The sequence below is a fragment of the Moschus berezovskii genome, chromosome 24 (genome assembly GCF_049115385.1).
Source record: "Moschus berezovskii isolate FMDL1 chromosome 24, NW_MosBer_1.0, whole genome shotgun sequence".
Taxonomy (NCBI): Eukaryota; Metazoa; Chordata; class Mammalia; order Artiodactyla; family Moschidae; genus Moschus; species Moschus berezovskii.
The window spans coordinates 34948412-34969194 of record NC_142483.1 but is presented as its reverse complement, the minus strand read 5'-3'; the positions used below and the strand labels follow the sequence as shown (position 1 = coordinate 34969194).

Sequence of the window (20783 nt, the reverse complement as noted above, 5' to 3'; positions counted from 1 at the left end):
GCATATTTAACCATATGGATCTGTGTGTGTGTATGTATATTTACACACACATTTTAATTTATTTTCACACATTTCACATATATTTCACACATTTTAATATATTCCTATTTAAATAGATTCCACTCTTACCAGGAAGCACCATCGCCCTTCAGATACATTAACTAAGTGCTGCATCAAGTTTTATAAAGGTTATGATTCAAACCACATCTTCAAATTCAGAAGTTCAAACAGTGTTCAAGATAATTAGTTTCTTGATGAAAGCCTTAAGTTCATTGACCGTCAATAGCTTTATATTCCACATTTTAATCATACTTGGTCAGGTTTGATGGCCGTGTGTAGTTTTCTTGAATTGGATGTGCCTAAGTATCTGACAGGATTCTTATAATACCGTTTCCTGGTCCCTACACCCAGAAACTCTGATTCAAGAAGCCTGTGGTGCATGCCAGGCATCTATGAATTTATCAATGAGGTGACTCTATTTTCAGTCTTATATCTTCAAAGAGAAACACTGTTGTATGGACAGATTCACAAGGCATCTCAGTAACTGGTAAGGAAATATTCCATTTCTTATTTTCCTAAAGTGAAAGTCACTCAGTCCTGTCTGACTCTTTGCAACCCCACGGACTGCAGCCCACCAGGCTCCTCTCTCCATGGAATTCTTCAGGCCAGAATACTGGCGTGAGTAGCCATTCCCTTCTCCAGGGGATCTTCCTAACCCAGGGGTTGAACCCTGGTCTCACGCATTACAGGCAGATTCTTTACCATCTGAGCCACCAGAGAAGCCCCATTTTCCTAATAAGCCTTTCAAATACAATGGAAAATGAGGAAGCTTCCATTTTTCAACGCAAATTCTGATTTCCATTCCAAGTGTTCACACAAATTATGTTTCACATCCAATGTCAATGTGATCTGATGTGATACAGGAAGTGCAGAGGTGAGGGCTGCTACCAGAGCAGAGGAAAGAAAGCCTTGCCATAGCTTCCTTACAAGCATTTGCTTTTTGAAAAATAATTTTTGAACATGTATTATACGGTGTGATTTTTTTTACACTTTTATATTGGAGTACAGCCTAGTAACAATTGTGTGATAGGTTCAAGTAGACAGCAAAGGGACTCAGCCATACATAAACATGTATCCGTTCTCCCCCAAACTCCCCTCCCATCCATGTGTGATGATTTTATTGAGTGCTGAAAAGATACAACAACGTATGCTTGTGTTATTGACCTCAAAGGAAACGATGTTGCCTATATACACCTAATCAGTACATTTTCAAACTGAGGGTACACCAAGGAGAGCCCTCATCCAGCCCTGGTTATGTTATCAGTATATTAGATTACCAAAGTTATCATGGAGGGTTCATTGCTGGTGCCAATTATAAAAGAAATATTTGTTGCATTCAGACAAATGATTCTTTTCTCTGTAGAAAAACTACTTACTATATAATTTGGTTAAATGTTCTATGGGAAAAAATTTTTTTTAAATAATAAAAACCATTTCATAGACAAGTGAGCTTGGAAAATGCTACAACTTATATTCTTTCTCACTGAATCACAATGGACAGTCATGTAGTAAGTACTTCAAGAGGTCTAGAAAGGAAAATAACCATTTGACTTTCTTACACTCAATGCTTTCTCTACTTCCATTACACTCAACCATTGCTTTTTCCTTTCTTCATGTAACAGCTCTCTGCCAAACTGCTGATTAACCATAAGAGGCATTTTGGGAGATCCATAAAATTACTCCATGAAAAACATAATGTTATATATGTATATGCATTTACTTATGGTAATTACATCATCAATAAGTATATAGGTGTATTTATATAGTTATGCATTTATAAATATTACCCCCTTTTACATACATTTAATGGGGATGGGAGAAAATAGAACCCTCTAAGTTAAGGGTTCTTGTTAACCCTTTCCTTACTAAGAGTATCAGTATATTAATAAACTCAAATTAAAGTTCAAATTCTGAGATGACAATGAGTGACCACAGGTGAAAATAAATGTCAACATTCTACATGTCATCAACTTACCCTTGGAAATAATTTCTGTGGATGAACTCGAGTCATTAACATGCTTTACTGAAATAAAAAAATGGAAGAAAAAACTCACAAACATAATGGTAGATGCTGACATCAAAACAATGAAAAGCCATAGTTTTCTCCTACAAAAATTACAAAATGAGGTATAAGCATACTTCACTAGAACAGCGCCTTTGGGAACATAGTTGAAAAATATTTATAAAGAGCTTAATCTTGAGCTACCATACATGAAATCTGGGTGGAAAGGACACAAATTAGAGCTCCATTAAAGAGAACTGAGGTTGCTGAAGGATGCTATAGTGAAGCCCTGGCATAGAGGATCAACACACGACAAATTGATGAAACAAATTATGAAAAAATTATGAACCACATTAGACAATGGAATGGTCATGCCAACTTTTGACTCTACCAGAGCTAGTTATTCAGTCAGTGAATTTCTGGAGATTATCTCTGCCCTTTGAATCTTGGTTATTTCTTCCACTAATAATGACAGTTTTCAAATTTAAGAACCCAGAAAGCCATCTGCAGAATCAAGTAGGAAAGAGAAGCAATTCAAATAACTTTGCCAATTTTGGAAATACAAAAAAATTTTGATGTGATAAAAATGATAATATTACTTCTTGTTATTTTTAACTCTGTTCTTTTCTCCCACATTTTCAGGCTTGCCAGTTTATCCAAAATCACAGAGATTCTGAGCTTGAGACTTGCTGAGAAAATCCTGGAATTTTGTTCTGTATTTCACACAAGGAAAATGACTCGACTCTCTAGTCATCAAGTGAAATACACTTGTCCTGGGAATTGAGATTTGATTTTCTGGCTGCAGGAGACAGAGCTACTGTCGAAGTGCAGCTGCAGATGTCTCTTTCATGTGGATGGAAGTCTCCAGAGTTAAACTAAACAATGCTGGAAAATATCAACCCAGCTTTAACTGGCTTCAACCAGAATAAAATTACAGACACATTTGTCTTCCACATTCATGCTGGCACAATAAATTATTTCAACTTACAACTGTTAACTGTTAGTTTCATTGGCATTTTCTGCACAATAGTCCTCAATCTTGGGAATGCAGCAAAGCAACAGTAATCGTTCCGACTGTCCTTTTCCTCCACATTTGCGAAGTACAGATCTCCCTTTTGGCTCATGTATACTCGCTCATCTTGTTCAATGTGCTCTAATTCTGGAAGAGAAATATCTTGTTATTAAAAGGGGCTGCTGCTGCTGCTAAGTCGCTTCAGTCGTGTCCGACTCTGTGAAACCCCATAGACGGCAGCCCACCAGGCTCCTCCATCCCTGGGATTCTCCAGGCAAGTTGTCCTTTATTATACCTTGTCGCCTTTTTCCCATTATCCTTTCTTTCATATTATTTTATTTTTCATGTAAGATCTTCCTATTCCTCCCAAGTCTGGTCTTACTATAGAAGCTATTAGTGAGTAAGAAGTGAAACACAAAAAAAAAAACAAGAAAATCATTGAGAGAGCGCTTATTACCATTAACTGAAGTACACTGATGGACAACTGTCTGGGCACTCGACCTTTCCTGAGCATTTAGGATTCTACTTCTGCTCTATGGCTCTGCGTTGACTTATTTCAAAACTAGTCCAAACAGATAATGGCCTAATTATTACTTTTATTATATTAGGATTATATTTGTTAAAAACAGATTTTTACAAAATTGTGTTTGAGATATTATTCCCTCTTCCATGATGCAGCCTAGTTAATTAAGTTCTAGGATGGATGGAATCTGGAACTCTGGCTACAATCAAGAGTAGCTTCTTTTGCTTTCTTCCAAATACTGTATGATTATTACCTTTCTCTGTGGGTCACAATGAGAAAAGATTTAGATAGACCTGCTAAGGCACATGCCAGAAGTAGGGTTTACAAGAAACTGGAATCGCAACCCAAGAGCTGATAATAGCTTTTGGAAAATTAAACAAAGAAGGTAATACTAATTTCTTTGTGCATCACTGTATTAAGTAGGTGCAACATATTAAAAGAGAAATATAAAACTAGCAACACAGATACAAGCCATTCTCAACTTTGACATGGATAATAGCCCCAAGGTAAGTAAGATGTTTGGAAAATAAGTATTTCCTTCATAGACATATTGTATCATATTAACAGACTCTACTCTTTCTAGATATGACAAAATCAAGACATATTTAGTGATTTTCTAGTGCTTTCATGTATATTCAGAAATTAGAGCAGACTATAGATGGAAATAGTTTTTAAACTATACTTGATTTCACATTCATAAGTTAATAATAATTTTGTATCCTTCATTTCAGTATGTCATTTGACACATGGATGAAATTAAAATGTCCCTTATTGATAGAAGAGAACATTACTTACCAATATTCATCCAATAAATGTGTAAAGGTGGCAGGCCTTTGGGAGGGTTGCATGGAAGGACAATTGGATCACCTTCCTCCACTTCAAGAGGGTCGATTTTTTCTTTGGGGAATTTTGGAGCATCTGATATAAAAAATCATTTAAAGACACCAATTAAAAATTTTAATCTTACAAGTAATGCTTAATGTTACAAGTATTATCTTAAAGCATTCTTCTTGTGGAAATTGGAACATTTTTAGTAAATTCAACACCCTAAATCTTCTTGTCTATGTTCTGTAGAGGAAAATACTGTTAATAATCTGTGCTGTATCATTATACAACTTTAAAAATATTTCTGAGTTCTGTAACTGTAGATAACAAATATTTTTGCTTTGCCATCAATGAGGCAACAATATGCTTGTGTATATTTCTCAGTGAAGAGGTATAAGCTCCAAGTCATAGGAGTTGCTCGTTTTAAGTTTTCATACATTTGGTATCATTTTTCTCCAAACCTTGTGATTTATTTTTAGGCAGGTACTTATTTTCTGTATTTTGCTTTATTCGGAAGCTCTTGAATGTGACTGGCAAATATTCCATTCAGATCATAATCAAACAAAATACACAATTCAAAGCCCACATGGGGAAAAAATGGTATGAATACAATGAAAAGCCAAACATGACCACTAGAAGTTGCAAAAAGAGCCATCCACATTGGAATCACTCCCAGCAAATAAAATTTTAAATGAAATGAAATGGATGTAGGACAGGAGACCTTGCAGTATTTCAAAATATTGTTTCTTTCCCATGCTGGAATCAATTTCCTAAAAAAGGTCAGTGCAATTACTGAGAATGTAAGTCACAACAGTGCAGAATTTGAAATACAACACCAAAGTTTGATATTTTATGAAGTTATTTATAAAATAGTTTTAAGAATATTCAAAATATATTCTGCCTCAACATTATTTGTACATCTGCATTGTAGAATTACTTAGGATTCCTGACCTGATGGAATTGATTAGCAGTTTTTCATCTCCATATTTCATTCTTAAAATATGGCTCACAAAAGATGATTTTCATTCTTGAGAGTCTAAAAATATATTTACTGTCAATTTTCCTCCTGAGAAGCTTTGTGCCGTTCCCTTGCTCCTCACCCCCACCCCCTACTCTAACTCCATAGTGATTGAGGGAATTTGCTGACATTTCTTCTCAATGCACTAGCTACAGTGAATTGCTTTTTGTCTAAATTCAAGGACCTTTCACAGCTTAACATCGCAGGGGGCAGTGTCATTATTACACTGCCTCTGCCAGTTCAAAAGGCAGGTGCTGGTATATGACAGTCCTCAGTGGATTCCCTCGTGGTCTACTCATTCTAAGATTTCTCTTGGCAAGTCTGGAAATAAATTTGAGATGGGAACTATCTTAGATATGAATTTGATGTATTTTCTGCAAAATGACTTGTATAACATTTGCTGTCAGTCAAAACTAAGGCTTGATAGATTTGAGTTTGAGCAAACTCCAGGAGTTGGTGTTGGACAGGGAAGCCTGGCGTGCTGGAGTCCATGGGGTTGCAAAGAGTCGGACACGACTGAGTGACTGAACTGAACCATCTTGGAATCATGCTTTTGCTGTAGGTAGAATGACACTTCCAACAAAAGACAGAAGAGCATCTGAGTATATCCCCTATATGTACCTTGTTCATAAATTATCACTACCACCTATTTGGTAAAGCCTTAGCTTCGACTGACAGCAAATGTTATACAAGTTATTTTGCAGAAATATACCTTATGCAAGTAAAGTGCAGTAACTTACAGAACTAGTATGTACCCTAAGCTCCAAATTCAAATCACTTGTTTAGTGAAACTCGCTCTCACTAAAGCTCAGTATTTATTGTTATTGAAGTTAGCAGTGATGTTTGGTAGTTATTGAATCTATTTATCTGTCTATACTCAGAAAATGGAAGCAAAAGAGGAAGGGAAACAGACTAGGAAACAAAAGACACATGTAATCCTGTTTTGCAACTAGCAAACTTTACAGTGCCAAACATGAATACACAGTTCCCTGGGTGGTATCCATTGTAAAGTCGCTAATTAAGTTGTATAAAGCCCTAATTGGAGAGCTGTCTCTTTAGAAAAAATTTAATAATTCAAACAGATAGTATCACCAGTGAAGCAGTATCATCCTTGCATTAATTAAATCTAGATTATAAAATTCTAATTACAAAAGTGTAACTATGTTACTCAACTGGCTTCCAAGGCATTCATAATAAAAAAGATAAAATAAGATTTAGAAGTCTACCAAAGCCTTTATCACATACCATAAATCTGGAACAGCTTTAACTAAAGATGAAATTAATACCTGGAAACCGGGAAGAATATTTATATATTTAATAATTTAATGCCCGAGAATAAACACTGTAAAGGATATAAACTTGTCAGGTTTTTTTAGATCTCACTCTTTGACTTTCAAACTATATTGTAAATTTGATGCAAAGCAAAAAAGTGAATATTTTAACATCCACAGATAAATGTGAAATTTAATTATTGTAACAACTGCAAGCATGACGTCTACCTCAATTCATTTTAAAAAATGACTATTTAAAATTAACTCCAACCAATGACTTTTGCTAATTGTATTTCTCTGGTGATAAACATTAGCACTGTTGAGTTTGGACAGATGCGATACTTTAAAAACATGAATTGTAAACAGTCATTTTTCTTTTGTGTAAGGCAACTACAGTGCTGGAGCTCACCAACACATTTCAAATGAGTGCTCTATTAACACCAAAAACAAAATCACTTAATTGTGTATCACTTAACTGTGACTATGGACATGGCTTTGGGTGGACTCCGGGAGTTGGTGATGGACAGGGAGGCCCGGTGTGCTGCAGTTCATGGGGTCACAAAGAGCTGGACACAAGTGAGCAACTGAACTGAACTAATTGTGACTGGACTTGACCATGGAATGGTGTCTTAAGAAAGGAATCAGCATCCACTTCTACATTAGCATTTACCTAAGGAGGATTTGAAGAACGTTTGGAAATCTCATAATACCAAGTCTAGATGAAGCCATAAACATTTAGTCCCTATCAATCTACCTCATCAGGAAATCAAGCAAAGCATAGCACCCATCCTTTTACTATTTTTCAATAGGCTTCCACATTCATTATTCAGTGTAGAAGACAAACTTCTAGTAACAACTCCAAGGGCACAATTCCATAAAAACCCACCTGGCATGAAAAGCCTTTCTGAGAGACAAATTAACTACATGTTAGTCTTCTTATTGAAGCTATCAACACACAGCAAACCTGCAAATACAAAATCTCTAGGAGCTCTATACTTGACGTACTGACAATTCGTTTTGAAACCCATCATCTTAACTCTTCCAACGGATATAGTAAAAAAAATAACATCTTTGTACTTGAAATATAGCAGACTTGTGAAAACAATTTTTTAATCTACAGACTAGCCTATAACTGGCTCTGGCTTAGATACTAAAACTAACTGGCTATTTTGCTTCAGACCACTATCCTTACTTTCTGTGTCCCCTTTTTACTTTTCTCTAGTACCTTAGAAACCTTTCAATTCGTCTCTCTGGGCTCCTCAAAAGCCTCCCTCAGAGGTTTCTCTTAAGGTGAAGTTGCACAGTCCCACATGGCAACCAACTTAACAGTAAAGAACTGGTAATGAAATGTCATCAGAGAAATTTAATGAAATACAAGTAATTCTGACTAACCACGTCAGTGAAAAGGTACTGGAGACTTAACCAAGTTACCTACATATTATTTTCATGTTACCTACAGAGTATCTTTCTCTGATACCCAAAGAATAAAATCAAATCTCCCTATATTCTCTATCTCTCTCTGAGTCTGATAACCTATTGCCAAGGTTATTTTCAACAAAGAAGGATAATGCTTTTTAGCTTATCCAGAGGATGTGTTAACAGAATGATCATAGCATAGGCAACACTGCGCAGCATCGGATTACACACATGAGCTCTGGAGCCAGCTGCTTAGGGCTGAATCCTGGCTTCATCCCTTACTTTGTGACCTGAACCTATTACTTAATGTCCTTCAGTTTCTTTATTCATAAAGTGGAATTCGACATGACACCTAATTCAGTGATTTGTGGCAAAGTTTAAATAAACTATTTCATAGAAATCAATTAACATAGTGCCGGGCACTTAAAAATCACTCAATATGTTGGCTCTTATTCAAATATTTTCACTTTACAGGGTAAACCCAGCCACACTGTACAGAGATGGGCAAAGGGACAAAGAGCTTTCCTTTGCTATTGTTTTCAATCTTTCATGTAGCCTGTATGATAACAACTTCTACATTTTATGCAACTATTTGGAATTAACTTTATCAAAGAAAGTAGGGAGGGCACCTGAGGGATGAAAGACTGTATTTCATAGAGAATCTATGATTTGTTTCATGAATTATTCTGTCCCCCTTCCTATGCCAAAGAGCTTTATCTATTTTGACTTCTCACTTTGTTTACAGGACTGGCCTGGGGAGCTTTTGAGTGCTTTCCTTTTCCCTTGAATGTGCTCAGCAAATTGCTGACAGTCTGGCATCATTATCATGAATGCAAGCAACTGAGCTCACATGCTGTATCACCCTGAACTCCAGTTTCTGTCTGCAAAGAGATTTAATTGATTCCCATTTCCTGTAGAGTACCCTATTAACCCACTTAGAAGTACAGAGAAATAGCACTGCCTTTCAGTCTATGAACTGGTAATGAATTCACACTAAGGAAGGACAACCAATGCAGTCCATTTCATTCTAGTCATTCACATACTGGGACGCATGAGAGCAAAATCCTCGGCCTTAATTAAACCTTTAAAACGCTAAGTTGCACTCTCTACTGAACAAATTAATCCTCCTAAGGTTAGTTTGCAAATATTAGTAGAAGAAATTAGCGTATACCACTGGACCCCTACTTTTGCTATTCTACCCTTCCCAAATTAGAGCAGTAAATAACCAAAATATGTCTTAAGGAAACTGATTTGAAGAATTCATAGAAATGTAGAAACCCAGCACACTAGAAATTCTAGGTAGTTTCTATTAAAACAATATACAGGTGATTTCACCCTTAAACCTGCTATTCCTTGCATTACTTTATGAGTAATGCATACTGCATTTTTACCTTTATTCATCCTTTTAATCTTTAGCCAGTAAATCAATCACTGATATGAATTCACGCAGCATTTATAAGACAATATAGAGAAGGAAGAATAGGACAGGATGATATCATTCTTGCCTTTAATATCCTCATTAATATATCTGACAGTCAGAGTCTCTTTCAAACAACAGAAAATGCTTTTAAAATTCCGCAGAATTTACACATGGATATTCCTACGTTGACTCACTGGAAAAGACTCTGATGCTGGGAGGGATTGGGGGCGGGAGGAGAAGGGGATGACAGATAATGAGATAGCTGGATGGCATCACTGACTCAATGGACATGAGTTTGAGTGAACTCCAGGAGTTGGTGATGGACAGGGAGGCCTAGCATGCTGTGATTCATGGGGTCACAAAGAGTTGGACACGACTGAGCGACTGAATTGACTGACTGAGTGATTCCTAACATTACTGATTATTACTAATTTTTCTTTTTATAACAGTCAAAAGTTAGAAACAATCCAAATGGACATTAACTGGTGAATGGATAAACAAAATGTGGTATATCTGTATCATTATTATATAAATATTATTCAGCAATAAACATGAACAAACTACTGATTTATCCTAGAACATGAATGAATCACAAAAATCAGGCTAAGTGGAAAGAAGCTAGATGGGAAAGATCACATATTGTATGATTTCATTTACAAGAAATATTCAGAAAAAAACATTTCTACAGGCAAGCATCAGAGTGGCAACTGCCTGGGCCTGGGCAAGAGGAAAGAGAGCACCTAAAAATGGGCACAAGGAATCTTTCAGGGATGAGAGAAAGGCTCTAATACTGGCTTCTAATGATAGTTCAACTGAAAATTTTTATGATAAAAGGAACCACTGTGTACATAAGCTGGTAAAATTTATGATGTATAAATAATACACAGAATCTATAAGAAAAATTAGTATAGGCTAAGATAGACCAACCTAGATAGCATATTAAAAAGCAGAGACATTACTTTGCCAACCAAGGTCCGTCTAGTCAAGGCTATGGCTTTTCCCATGGTCATGTATGGATGTGAGAGTTGGACTGTGAAGAAAGCTGTTCACCGAAGAATTGATGCTTTCGAACTGTGGTGCTGGAGAAGACTCTTGTGAGTCCCTTGGACTGCAAGGAGATCAAACCAGTCCATTCTAGAGGAGATCAATCCTGGGAGTTCATTGGAAGGACTGATGCTAAAGCTGAAACTCCAATACTTTGACCACCTCATGCGACGAGTTGACACTGGAAAAGACTCTGATGCTGGGAGGGATTGGGGGCAGGAGGAGAAGGGGACGACAGAGGATCAGATGGCTGGATGGCATCACCGACTCGATGGACATGAGTTTGAGTGAACTCCGGGAGTTGGTGATGGACAGGGAGGCCTGGCGTGCTGTGGTTCATGGGGTCGCGAAGAGTCAGACACGACTGAGCAACTGAACTGAACTGAAGATAGACTAAAGAATGTTAAGTGGAGAAGGCTGATCTGTGCCCTCAAGGATGAATAAAACTGAACAGCCAAAACGGAATTATTTACATCATCATTCTAACTTCACTGATATCTGTCATAATGAAGGCAAGAAAATAGCTCCCCTTCTCTCCAAACTCACTGACCACACCCACAGGATTTAGGTTTCTTAGGTACAGTCTTTCTTTTGTTCACTGCTGTATGTCAAATTACTAGAAAAGTGTCTGACACATGAAGGGAGTTTAATGAAGATCTGCTGAATAATTCATGGCCTAACTTACTATGCCATATCTTGGAAAATCCATTCAGTTGAATGTTTTTCTCCATATTTGAAAACAGTACATTGTGTTTGGTTGTTTTATTTTTTTACTCTTTATTTTCCTGGCAAAGTCAACTGCACTTTTGTTAAATGTAGATAACTAAACACAGTGTATAAAGTTTTCTGTCTGTAGGGGGTAATGACCAGATTTTTAGCTACTGTACCTATGTTCAAACTTAGAATCAAGACTTCAAGTTTGTTCTAAAAAAAGTTTAAGATTGCTTTGGCTATTCGAGGTTTTTTGTATTTCCATACAAATTATGAGACTATTTATTCTAGTTCTGTGAAAAATATCGTCGGTAGCTTGATAGGGATTGCATTGAATGTATAAATTACTTTGGGTAGTATACTCATTTTCACAATATTTATTCTTCCAATCCACGAACACGATATATTTCTCCATCCCTGCCAGACTTCAGGCTCTACTACAAAGCCACAGTCATCAAGACAGTATGGTACTGGCATAAAGACAGAAATATAGATCAATGGAACAAAATAGAAAGCCCAGAGATAAACCCACGCACCTGTGGACACCTTATCTTCGACAAAGGAGGCAAGAATATAAAATGGAGAAAAGACAGTCTCTTTAACAAGTGGTGCTGGGAAAACTGGTCAGCCACTTGTAAAAGAATGAAACTAGAGCACTTCCTAACACCATACACCAAAATAAACTCAAAATGGATTAGAGAGCTAAATGTAAGACCAGATTCTATAAAACTCCTAGAGGAGAACATAGGCAAAACACTCTCCGACATAAATCACAGCAGGATCCTCCAAGACCCACCTCCCAGAATATTGGAAATAAAAGCAAAAATAAACAAATGGGACCTAATTAAAATCAAAAGCTTCTGCACAGCAAAGGAAACTATAAGCAAGGTGAAAAGACAGCCTTCAGAATGGGAGAAAATAGCAGTAAATGAAGCAACTGATAAAGGATTAATCTCCAAAATACACAAGCAGCTCCTGCAGCTCAATTTCAGAAAACTAAGTGACCCAATCAAAATATGGGCCAAAGAACTAAACAGACATTTCTCCAAAGAAGACATAAAGATGGCTAACAAACACATGAAAAAATGCTCAACATCCCTCCTAATCAGAGAAATGCAAATCAAAACCACAATGAGATACCATTTCACACCAGTCAGAATGGCTGCTATCCAAAAGTCTACATGCAATAAAAGCTGGAGAGGGTGTGGAGAAAAGGGAACCCTCTTACACTGTTGGTGGGAATGCAAACTAGTCCAGCCACTATGGAGAACAGTGTGGAGATTCCTCAAAAAACTGGAAATAGAACTGCCATATGATCCAGCAATCGCACTCCGGGGCATACACACCGAGGAAACCAGAATTGAAAGAGACACATGTACTCCAATGTTCATTGCAGCACTGTTTATAATAGCCAGGACATGGAAGCAACCTAGATGTCCATCTGCAGATGAATGGATAAGAAAGCTTTGGTACATATACACAATGGAGTATTTTTCAGCCATCAAAAGGAATGTATTTGAATAAGTTTTAATGAGGTGGATGAAATTGGAGCCTATTATACAGAGTGAAGTAAGCCAGAAAGAAAAATATCAATACAGTATACTAACGCATATATATGGAATTTAGAAAGATGGTAACCTGAACCCTGTATACGAGACTGCAAAAGAGACATAGGTATATATAGAACAGTCTTTGGGACTCTGTGGGAGAGGGTGAAGGTGGGATGATTGGGGAGAACGGCATTGTAGCATGTATATTATCATAAGTGACCAGTCCAGGTTTGACACATGATACAGGATGCTTGGGGCTGGTGCACGGGGATGACCTGGAGGGAGGATATGGGGAAGAGGGAGGTGCGAGGGGGGTTCAAGAAAGGGAACACATGTACACCTGGGGTGGATTCGTGTCAATGTATGGCAAAATCAACCAATATATTAATGTAAGTTAATTTGCCTCCAATAAAATAAATTAAAAAATAAAAATAAAGAAAAGCTTAAGAAATGAGAGTTAAAACTTTAAAGTTTTACAAACTTTAGAACTCATATCACAGTGTAATATAAATAAGGAATCAATTCTCTACAACTTAAGAGAAGAATCAATTGATAAAACTTGTAGGAAGCCTTAAATGGTCTCTGATTTTAAACTCCTAAGAATTGGGCTGATGGTCCTACTCAGCACATAAAGAATTGCAGAAAGGTGTTAGATGATGAAGTAATTTTAGGAGGAGCTGGAAATGATGCATGAGAAACCTAATTTACTTTCCTCTTTTCTACAGCAGCAGAAAAAATGGTGCAATTATCCACTACATAGGTCAGATTCAACTCTCATCTCTTAATTACAATACTAGCCAATTCTAGCCAGAATTACCCTTACATTGTTCATGCCTTCACTTGGTCTGCTTTGATAATGACAGAAAACATTTTCTTTTCAAAATCCTTTAATTGCAGAACCTTATACTAAAATGTGCCATTTCTTTGCTATAGGTCTAGCAACTGCCTGCTCCTTTGTGTTGCCATAGCAACCACTAGAATTCAGGTTAGGGATCACCCTAATGCCTTGTCTTGTACAACAGATTTTTTTTTATATCTTCCTTTCCTCTCCCTCTGTCTCCCAGTTCCTCATCTTATTTCAATTATATTTCTTATCAATCTATATTATACACTATATTATAGTTTATAATAATATAATCTATAATATAGAACTATAACTATAGCTGTATAGTTAGTTATATCTATGTGATTTTATGATTCTCAATTACAGTTTTCTGACCCAGAATTCATGAACACTCCCTACTGTCATTTTAAACCCAAAGTCCAGACGCCAATTTTCAAGTCTGTATGTCACTACTCAGCCCACTACTATGCTCTAACATCACACTTAATAATTCAGTACGTCTAAGACAAATCAATATGCTACATACTAATTAATTTTGTATATATAAAGACCACATAAAATAAATGTAAAGAATAAAAAGAAAGAAATGCAACACTCTTGACCCACCACCCATCGTAAGAGAAACATAAAAGCACCGTCACCTTGGTGTAGATCACACCTGTTCCACATCCCATTAGAGGTAATTACCATCCTAAATTTTGTTTTCATCATTCTCTTGTCCTGAATTATGATTTTACAACATGCATGAATATGCCACAATTATTTCATTATATCACAAATGAACTTGTGTTTTTGTTCCGTATGTTTCTAAAACACAATGCTGCCACAGCTATTCCTGGCGCACACAGGTAAGGGGCTCATGCACAAGAGCAAAGAAGAGGAATTTCTGGGTCACTGGTGAGAGTATCTTTAACTAAGTAGGCAGCGACAAATATCCTCCACAGTCCAAGCAGTAAACTGGACTCTCCACCGTGGATACCTGTTATGCCAGCCGCAAAGTCCCACCTAAAACTGATGCTCTCAGACTCTGCTGTATTTCCCAGTTTTGCAGGAATCAAGTGCTTTTATTACTTAGGTTACCATAGATCTATTTCTGATTACTCATTCTATTAAGCACATTTTTATATTTGTATTGGCCATTTCAGTCTGAGGTGCAAGTTTGTATCTTTCGCAACTTCCTTTTTTACTTTTTACTTAGTGGTGGTGGTGTAGTCGCTAAGTCGTGTCTGACTCTTTGCGACCCCATGGACGATAGCCTGCTAGGCTCCTCTGTGCATGGGATTTTCTAGGCAAGAATACTGCACTGGGTTGCCATTTCCTTCTCCAACTTCAGTTCAGTTCAGTCGCTCAGTCGTGTCCGACTCTTTGCGACCCCATGAATCACAGCACGCCAGGCCTCCCCGTCCATCACCAACTCCCGGAGTTCACCCAAACCCATGTCCATCGAGTCGGTGATGCCATCCAGCCATCTCATCCTCTGTTGTCCCCTTCTCCTCCTGCCCTCAATCTTTCCCAGCATCAGGGACTTTTCTCCAACTTAGAGATCTGTAAAATTATGTATAAGTATATTAAGATCATCTTCAGTTATATTCATTGGTAATGTTTTTTCTGGATTTTTTTAATACCCATTTCTCAATTGTATTTTGGTCATATTTACTTCATAGCTAACATATCATCAAATACTGAAAAACACTGCAGTTTCAGGTATAATGTTCTATACATGCTGATTAGCTAGAGCTTGTGACTGGGTTCTTTAAATCCTCCATGTACTTTTCAAATGTTTCCTCTGCTTGAGCTCCCAAATAATGAAACACACATGTGAACATCTACCACTATGGTAGATTTGTCTATTTCTCCTTCATACACCTTCGTATTATATATGCCTGGTACATTAATCTCCAGCGAGCCTTTATAAAATAAAGTCTATTTTGATTGATACTAATACAGCCATATGTACTTTTCTTTTGAACAGTATTTATTCAAGATATATATTTATCTATTAAAAAGATGGAACATCTTTTCCCCCTTTTAGTTTCAACAAATCTATTTTCTCATGATTTAGATGTGTAATGTGGTAAATAGCTTATCACTTTTTAAATTTTGGAGCATTTAGTCTATTTACTTTCATCTTTAATTAATGATATGTTTAAATTTATTTCTATAGTTTTTTTCCTCCCCTTTCTTGCCTTTTTCTTTTTCTTCTTGATACCAGAGTTTGATAATCACTCACATTTTATTCTATATGTATTCTGTAACTATTTTATACATTTTAAGACATATACTTGTTAAGATTTTAAATTTGAGTTAGAGTCTCTCCTCTAGAATAATACAGAAAACTTAAAAAATTTAAACCTAGTTTCCTGTTCCAACTTTAAGGATAACACACACATTTTTCTCCCCAGTTTGTGTACATTCTACTCCCTGAGCATAAGGTATCCATATCCTGAAAGGTCTAGAACTCTGCAAGAAGTAATTGCAAAATAGAAACTCTTGGCAGTTTTATATCTAAGAATTTTTTCTTCAAAGCCTTTCGTTAGAATCAAGTAGTGTTGGATACCTTAAAATTCAGGAAAATAAATGACCAAATGTGAAAGTCAGTCATCAGAGATCCCATGCTACGGAGATCAGATCTGGTAATAAAGAAGTTGCTTTACTCTTGGGGATAATTATTGATAAATAACAGTTTTAATGGTAAGGGAGCTTGTAGTTTTCCGTGGTTATGATCTATGGAACATATTACTAACATATACTAATATCACTGGGCACTCATACTGAGGTTGGTGGGGCTATGCCATTTTTTTGCTCCGCCTAACAAGGTGAGTATAAGCTGCCTGTGTAACTTCTTGTGGGAAGCAGTGTTCTATACCCCCACTCTCTGATCCAGATGGTACAAGTTTCACATGGTGCAGAGATAGGATGATGGTATATCCATCAGTTAGGATCTCTGAAAAGCTCCATGGAGAACAGTTGCTCTGAAGAGCTGCCAGAACTAGAGCAAACTACCTCATGAAGGAACAACACTGTATTAACACAAGGGCTTGGGGATTACTTGTGACTGCAACATAACCTAGCCAAATCTAACTAATATTTTAACTTCATTCGATGAAGCAAAACACATACTATTTTTCCTTACGTTACATGTATTATTAGTGAAAGACAGTGAAAGTATGTCGCTTTCAACGTCATCAACTTCTAAATATCAAAACCTGGAAGATAATTTCCCTTATAAATAAAAAATAAGGCAATTATAAGCTGATTAAATTAATAATCTTATTTCATTGCAGCCTTGTATAACTCCTACTAAACTTCACTAAAATATTAAATGAAATCTCCTCTGTAATACTTACTGTTGCTGCTGCTGTTTAGTTGCTAAGTTGTGTCTGACTCTTTTGCAACCCCATGGACTGTAGCCCAGCCAGGTTCCTCTCTCCATGGAATTCTCCAGGCAAGAATACCAGAGTGGGTTGCCATTTCCTTCTCTAGGGGATCTTCCCCAACCAGGGATTGAACCCATGTCTCGTGCATTGGCAAGTGGATTCTTTACTACGGAGCCACCTGAGAAGCACCGAAATACTTACTAGGAACTATAAACTCGATTTCTTCTGACATAGCAATCCCCAGGTTATTAGAAGCAAAGCAGCGATATTTTCCTTGAAAGTGAGATATGTGCCCATCATTCGGTATCCTGAAAGTCCCCCCATTGTTAGATACAATTATCCGAGGATCAGAGAGATTAAAAGGCTTGTCATCCTTATTCCATAAGAATCTGTAAGATAAAACTAAAGTTAGCAACCCTGAAAAAATAATAACTTATAAACAAACAAATATACGGAAATAAGAAAATTGAGACATTTTAAAATAAAAAGTATATATATGCATCTATTTAACTGAATATAACAATACAAAAAAGGTATCTAAAATAATCTGGGAAATCTTATAAACTTATAAATCTTTTAAACTGCTATAGACTTAATGTTTATGTCTCCCTAAAATGCATATGTTGAAGCCTATTTCCCGATGTACTGTAATAGTACTTGAGGGTAGGGCCTTGGAGAGGTGATTATGTCATGAGGGTGAAGTCCTCACAAATGGGATTGGTGTCCTTATAAAAGAGATCCCATTCTTGCTCCCTTCTTCCATGTGAGGTTACAAGATGACTGGCTGTGAACAGCAAGCAGGTCATCACCAGACACCAAAGCTGCCAGTGATACTAAATCTATCAGTGACTTGGCCTTGGTCTTCTCACCACCAGAGGTGTGAGAAATGTGTCTGCTGTTTAAGCCGTTCAGTCGTGATATTTTTATTGTAGCAGTCAGAACTGACAGACACAAGGCTCATGAAAAGGCTGTGACAAGTGGAAGGGGAAAAAAGATAGGTTTCACTCTGTTCTTTTAAAATGAAAGATATATTTTAAAACATCCAATTGAAAAGATAATGTAGGATCTTCACTAATATTTCAGATATTACAGTATTTGGAGACTAAAAAATATAAATATACAATATGTCCATGTATGTGTTTGTGTGTGTGTGTGTGTGTGTTTGAGAAGAGCTCACTCAAAATTCAAATACACACAAGCAATTATCATCAAATTGGGTTATATAGTCTATCAATATTTTTAGACATATTGGTAACATAATTGAGACCACAATGAATGTATAATTTTTCCATTTGAGTTTTTCCAATTATTGCAATGCTCTAAAGATAGATTTTATGACTACATGATCTTCTGTCTTATGGCTACTAATTAATTTACCTAACCATTTTCACTTTTTCTCTTTTATGAACCATATTGTTACAAAAACTCTATATATTTATTTTGGGTGGTACTTTTCTAAATATTTTATTAGGTTAATTCCTTAAAAGTGAGAATGATAAACCAATAACATAAGAAATATTTCATCAGTTTTGATAAACACTAAAGAATTATATTCCAGAAAAAACATACACAGTTTAATTCCCACTGCCATATGTAACAGTGACTTCTATGGACATGGTTATAAAAAGGTGTTTTTTGTTCTTAAATCTTTAAAAATCTAATAGTGTGACTTCCCAATTAGATTTTATTTTATATACTAATAACTCACACCAATTTGAATATGCTCCAGGATGACACAGTCTTACATAGTCATATAATCTGATGCTTGTTCAAAAAGAATAACAAAATTTTATGAGACACAATTTTTTAGGAGCATGCCTGTCTCCTGACAAATTCTCTTACTTCTTTTCTCTCTGCATCTTTTACATTTTTTTGGTTTTAGTTACAAATAACATAGAATCTTTTCTTTAAATTCTAATACCTTGACTAGGATAACTCTGTATATTCAAAATTAAACATTTCCAATTTGTGCCATATTATATCTTTTCACCCATTCAAGTTTTCTTTAATCCTACTGCCCAGTATACATGGTACATAATTGATGCTACATGGTTTTTGCTATCACTTTTGGTGATATTGCTGTTACTAAAAAAATGGAATTTCAGGATTTGTTCATTTTACTATTATGATGGGATTTTTTTCTTTATTGTTTCCTATTTTCTGTGTTATATAATAAGGCATTTAATTACACCTTTAAAAAAAGAAAAATTGACCACTTATTTCATATGTATAAAATTTTGTTTTTGTCCATTTAATGTTATTGAGTTTTCAGACAGAATATCAATTATCTAATAAGGATAATAATAATCTAGTATTAAATACTCTTTCAGTATCTATAGCCATTAAAAAATTCTTACATAACTATATATGACTTGAGAAGAAATAGTGCTAATAGCAGATACTCTATTCATGATTCTGAATTAGTAGTTCATAATTAAACTTGATACTAGATATTGACATGATAAATATAGCTCATCATTCATCATCTCCCATGATTATATGGTCTTATTTCTTGATATAATCAAGTTAACCAATATTTATATATAATAATATTGATTGATCCATATTTGTAGTGATTAATACATTCTCCTTCATTCCATTATAATTTATCCATATTCACATATATGAATTATAGTTAGAAAAAGACAGAAAAATGACAATTAGGAATGCTAATGATTCACTAATAATTTTTAAAATATCGAATTATCAGGCAATAAAATGTTATTCACAACACAATTTAAAATAATTAATTTCCATCCTTTCATCCTTAATGAATGTAAAATGATGAGGTAAATCAATAAAAGTTTGTAGGTTTGCTTCTCATTCTAGAATCATTTAGAACTTTAAAATCTTGAATTCTCTTCAAATCTTTTTCCTCCTTAATGTCAGTACTCACACCGTTCTTTCTCTCCTAACTAGTAGGTACTTAGAAAAAACTTTCAGGGATTATAATTACCTACAGTGACAATTTTTTCATTAATAATAAAATGCTTGATAAAATATACCATGTCATTTGTATTTTGCCATCTGAGTTAACATCTCTGTAACAAAGTTAAAAATATCAAGTAACAACCTATTCACTGAATATATGTGTCACAATTAAGACATGCAATAATATGTACAGAATAACATTTATAAATATATTAACTTTGGTTTAATAAATGCCACCTTTCAATAAATAGAATAAGGTATTTTCTGTTATCTAGCTTGTTCACCCATAAATAATTGGTGCATGTTTCCACAATGCCAAAGCCTATGCTAAATATTTAACATAAGACGATTTATGATAAAAATAATTTTAACTGGCAAAAGAACATGTGTAAAATAACCAAGCTTTGTTTTTATAGACATAGCTATCATTCACTTTGAAATTTTTACTTTCAATAATGTGTAGATTTATAGTCCAATAAGCTTATAAAGATTAGAGTAAAATTTAGTATTAAGGATTGTATACTTTTAAACAACTACTTAGTTTGAAAAAAATACTCACTTTGGTTCTGGATTTCCTTTAGCTACACATTCAATTTGAAAATACTCATCAAAAGGAAAGGCAACTTGCACTGTTGACTGCTTCACGATTGTTGGAACCTGTTGAACTAAATATTAAAATAGGTATTTAAATAATGTGCTCTCCAAAAACTGCTTGAAGTTGGTTTAGCTACAACAAAAATAATTTAAACACACTTTCTATATTAGTAAGTACAACTAGA

General features: G+C 35.5%; 1 protein-coding gene across 4 annotated transcripts in view; it reads right to left on the bottom strand.

Annotated features, from left to right (window-relative positions):
* The window catches only part of CHL1 (cell adhesion molecule L1 like), a 232825-nt gene that overhangs the window by 70795 nt on the left and 141247 nt on the right, over positions 1–20783 (bottom strand). For all 4 annotated transcript variants that reach the window (XM_055414340.2, XM_055414348.2, XM_055414345.2 and 1 more), the window contains 5 exons: positions 20564–20669; positions 17275–17462; positions 4393–4515; positions 3051–3221; positions 2036–2083 (listed from right to left, as the gene is read on the bottom strand). In XM_055414340.2, the coding sequence (XP_055270315.2) occupies positions 2036–2083; positions 3051–3221; positions 4393–4515; positions 17275–17462; positions 20564–20669 (636 nt within the window). The remainder of the gene's footprint in view (positions 1–2035; positions 2084–3050; positions 3222–4392; positions 4516–17274; positions 17463–20563; positions 20670–20783) is intronic.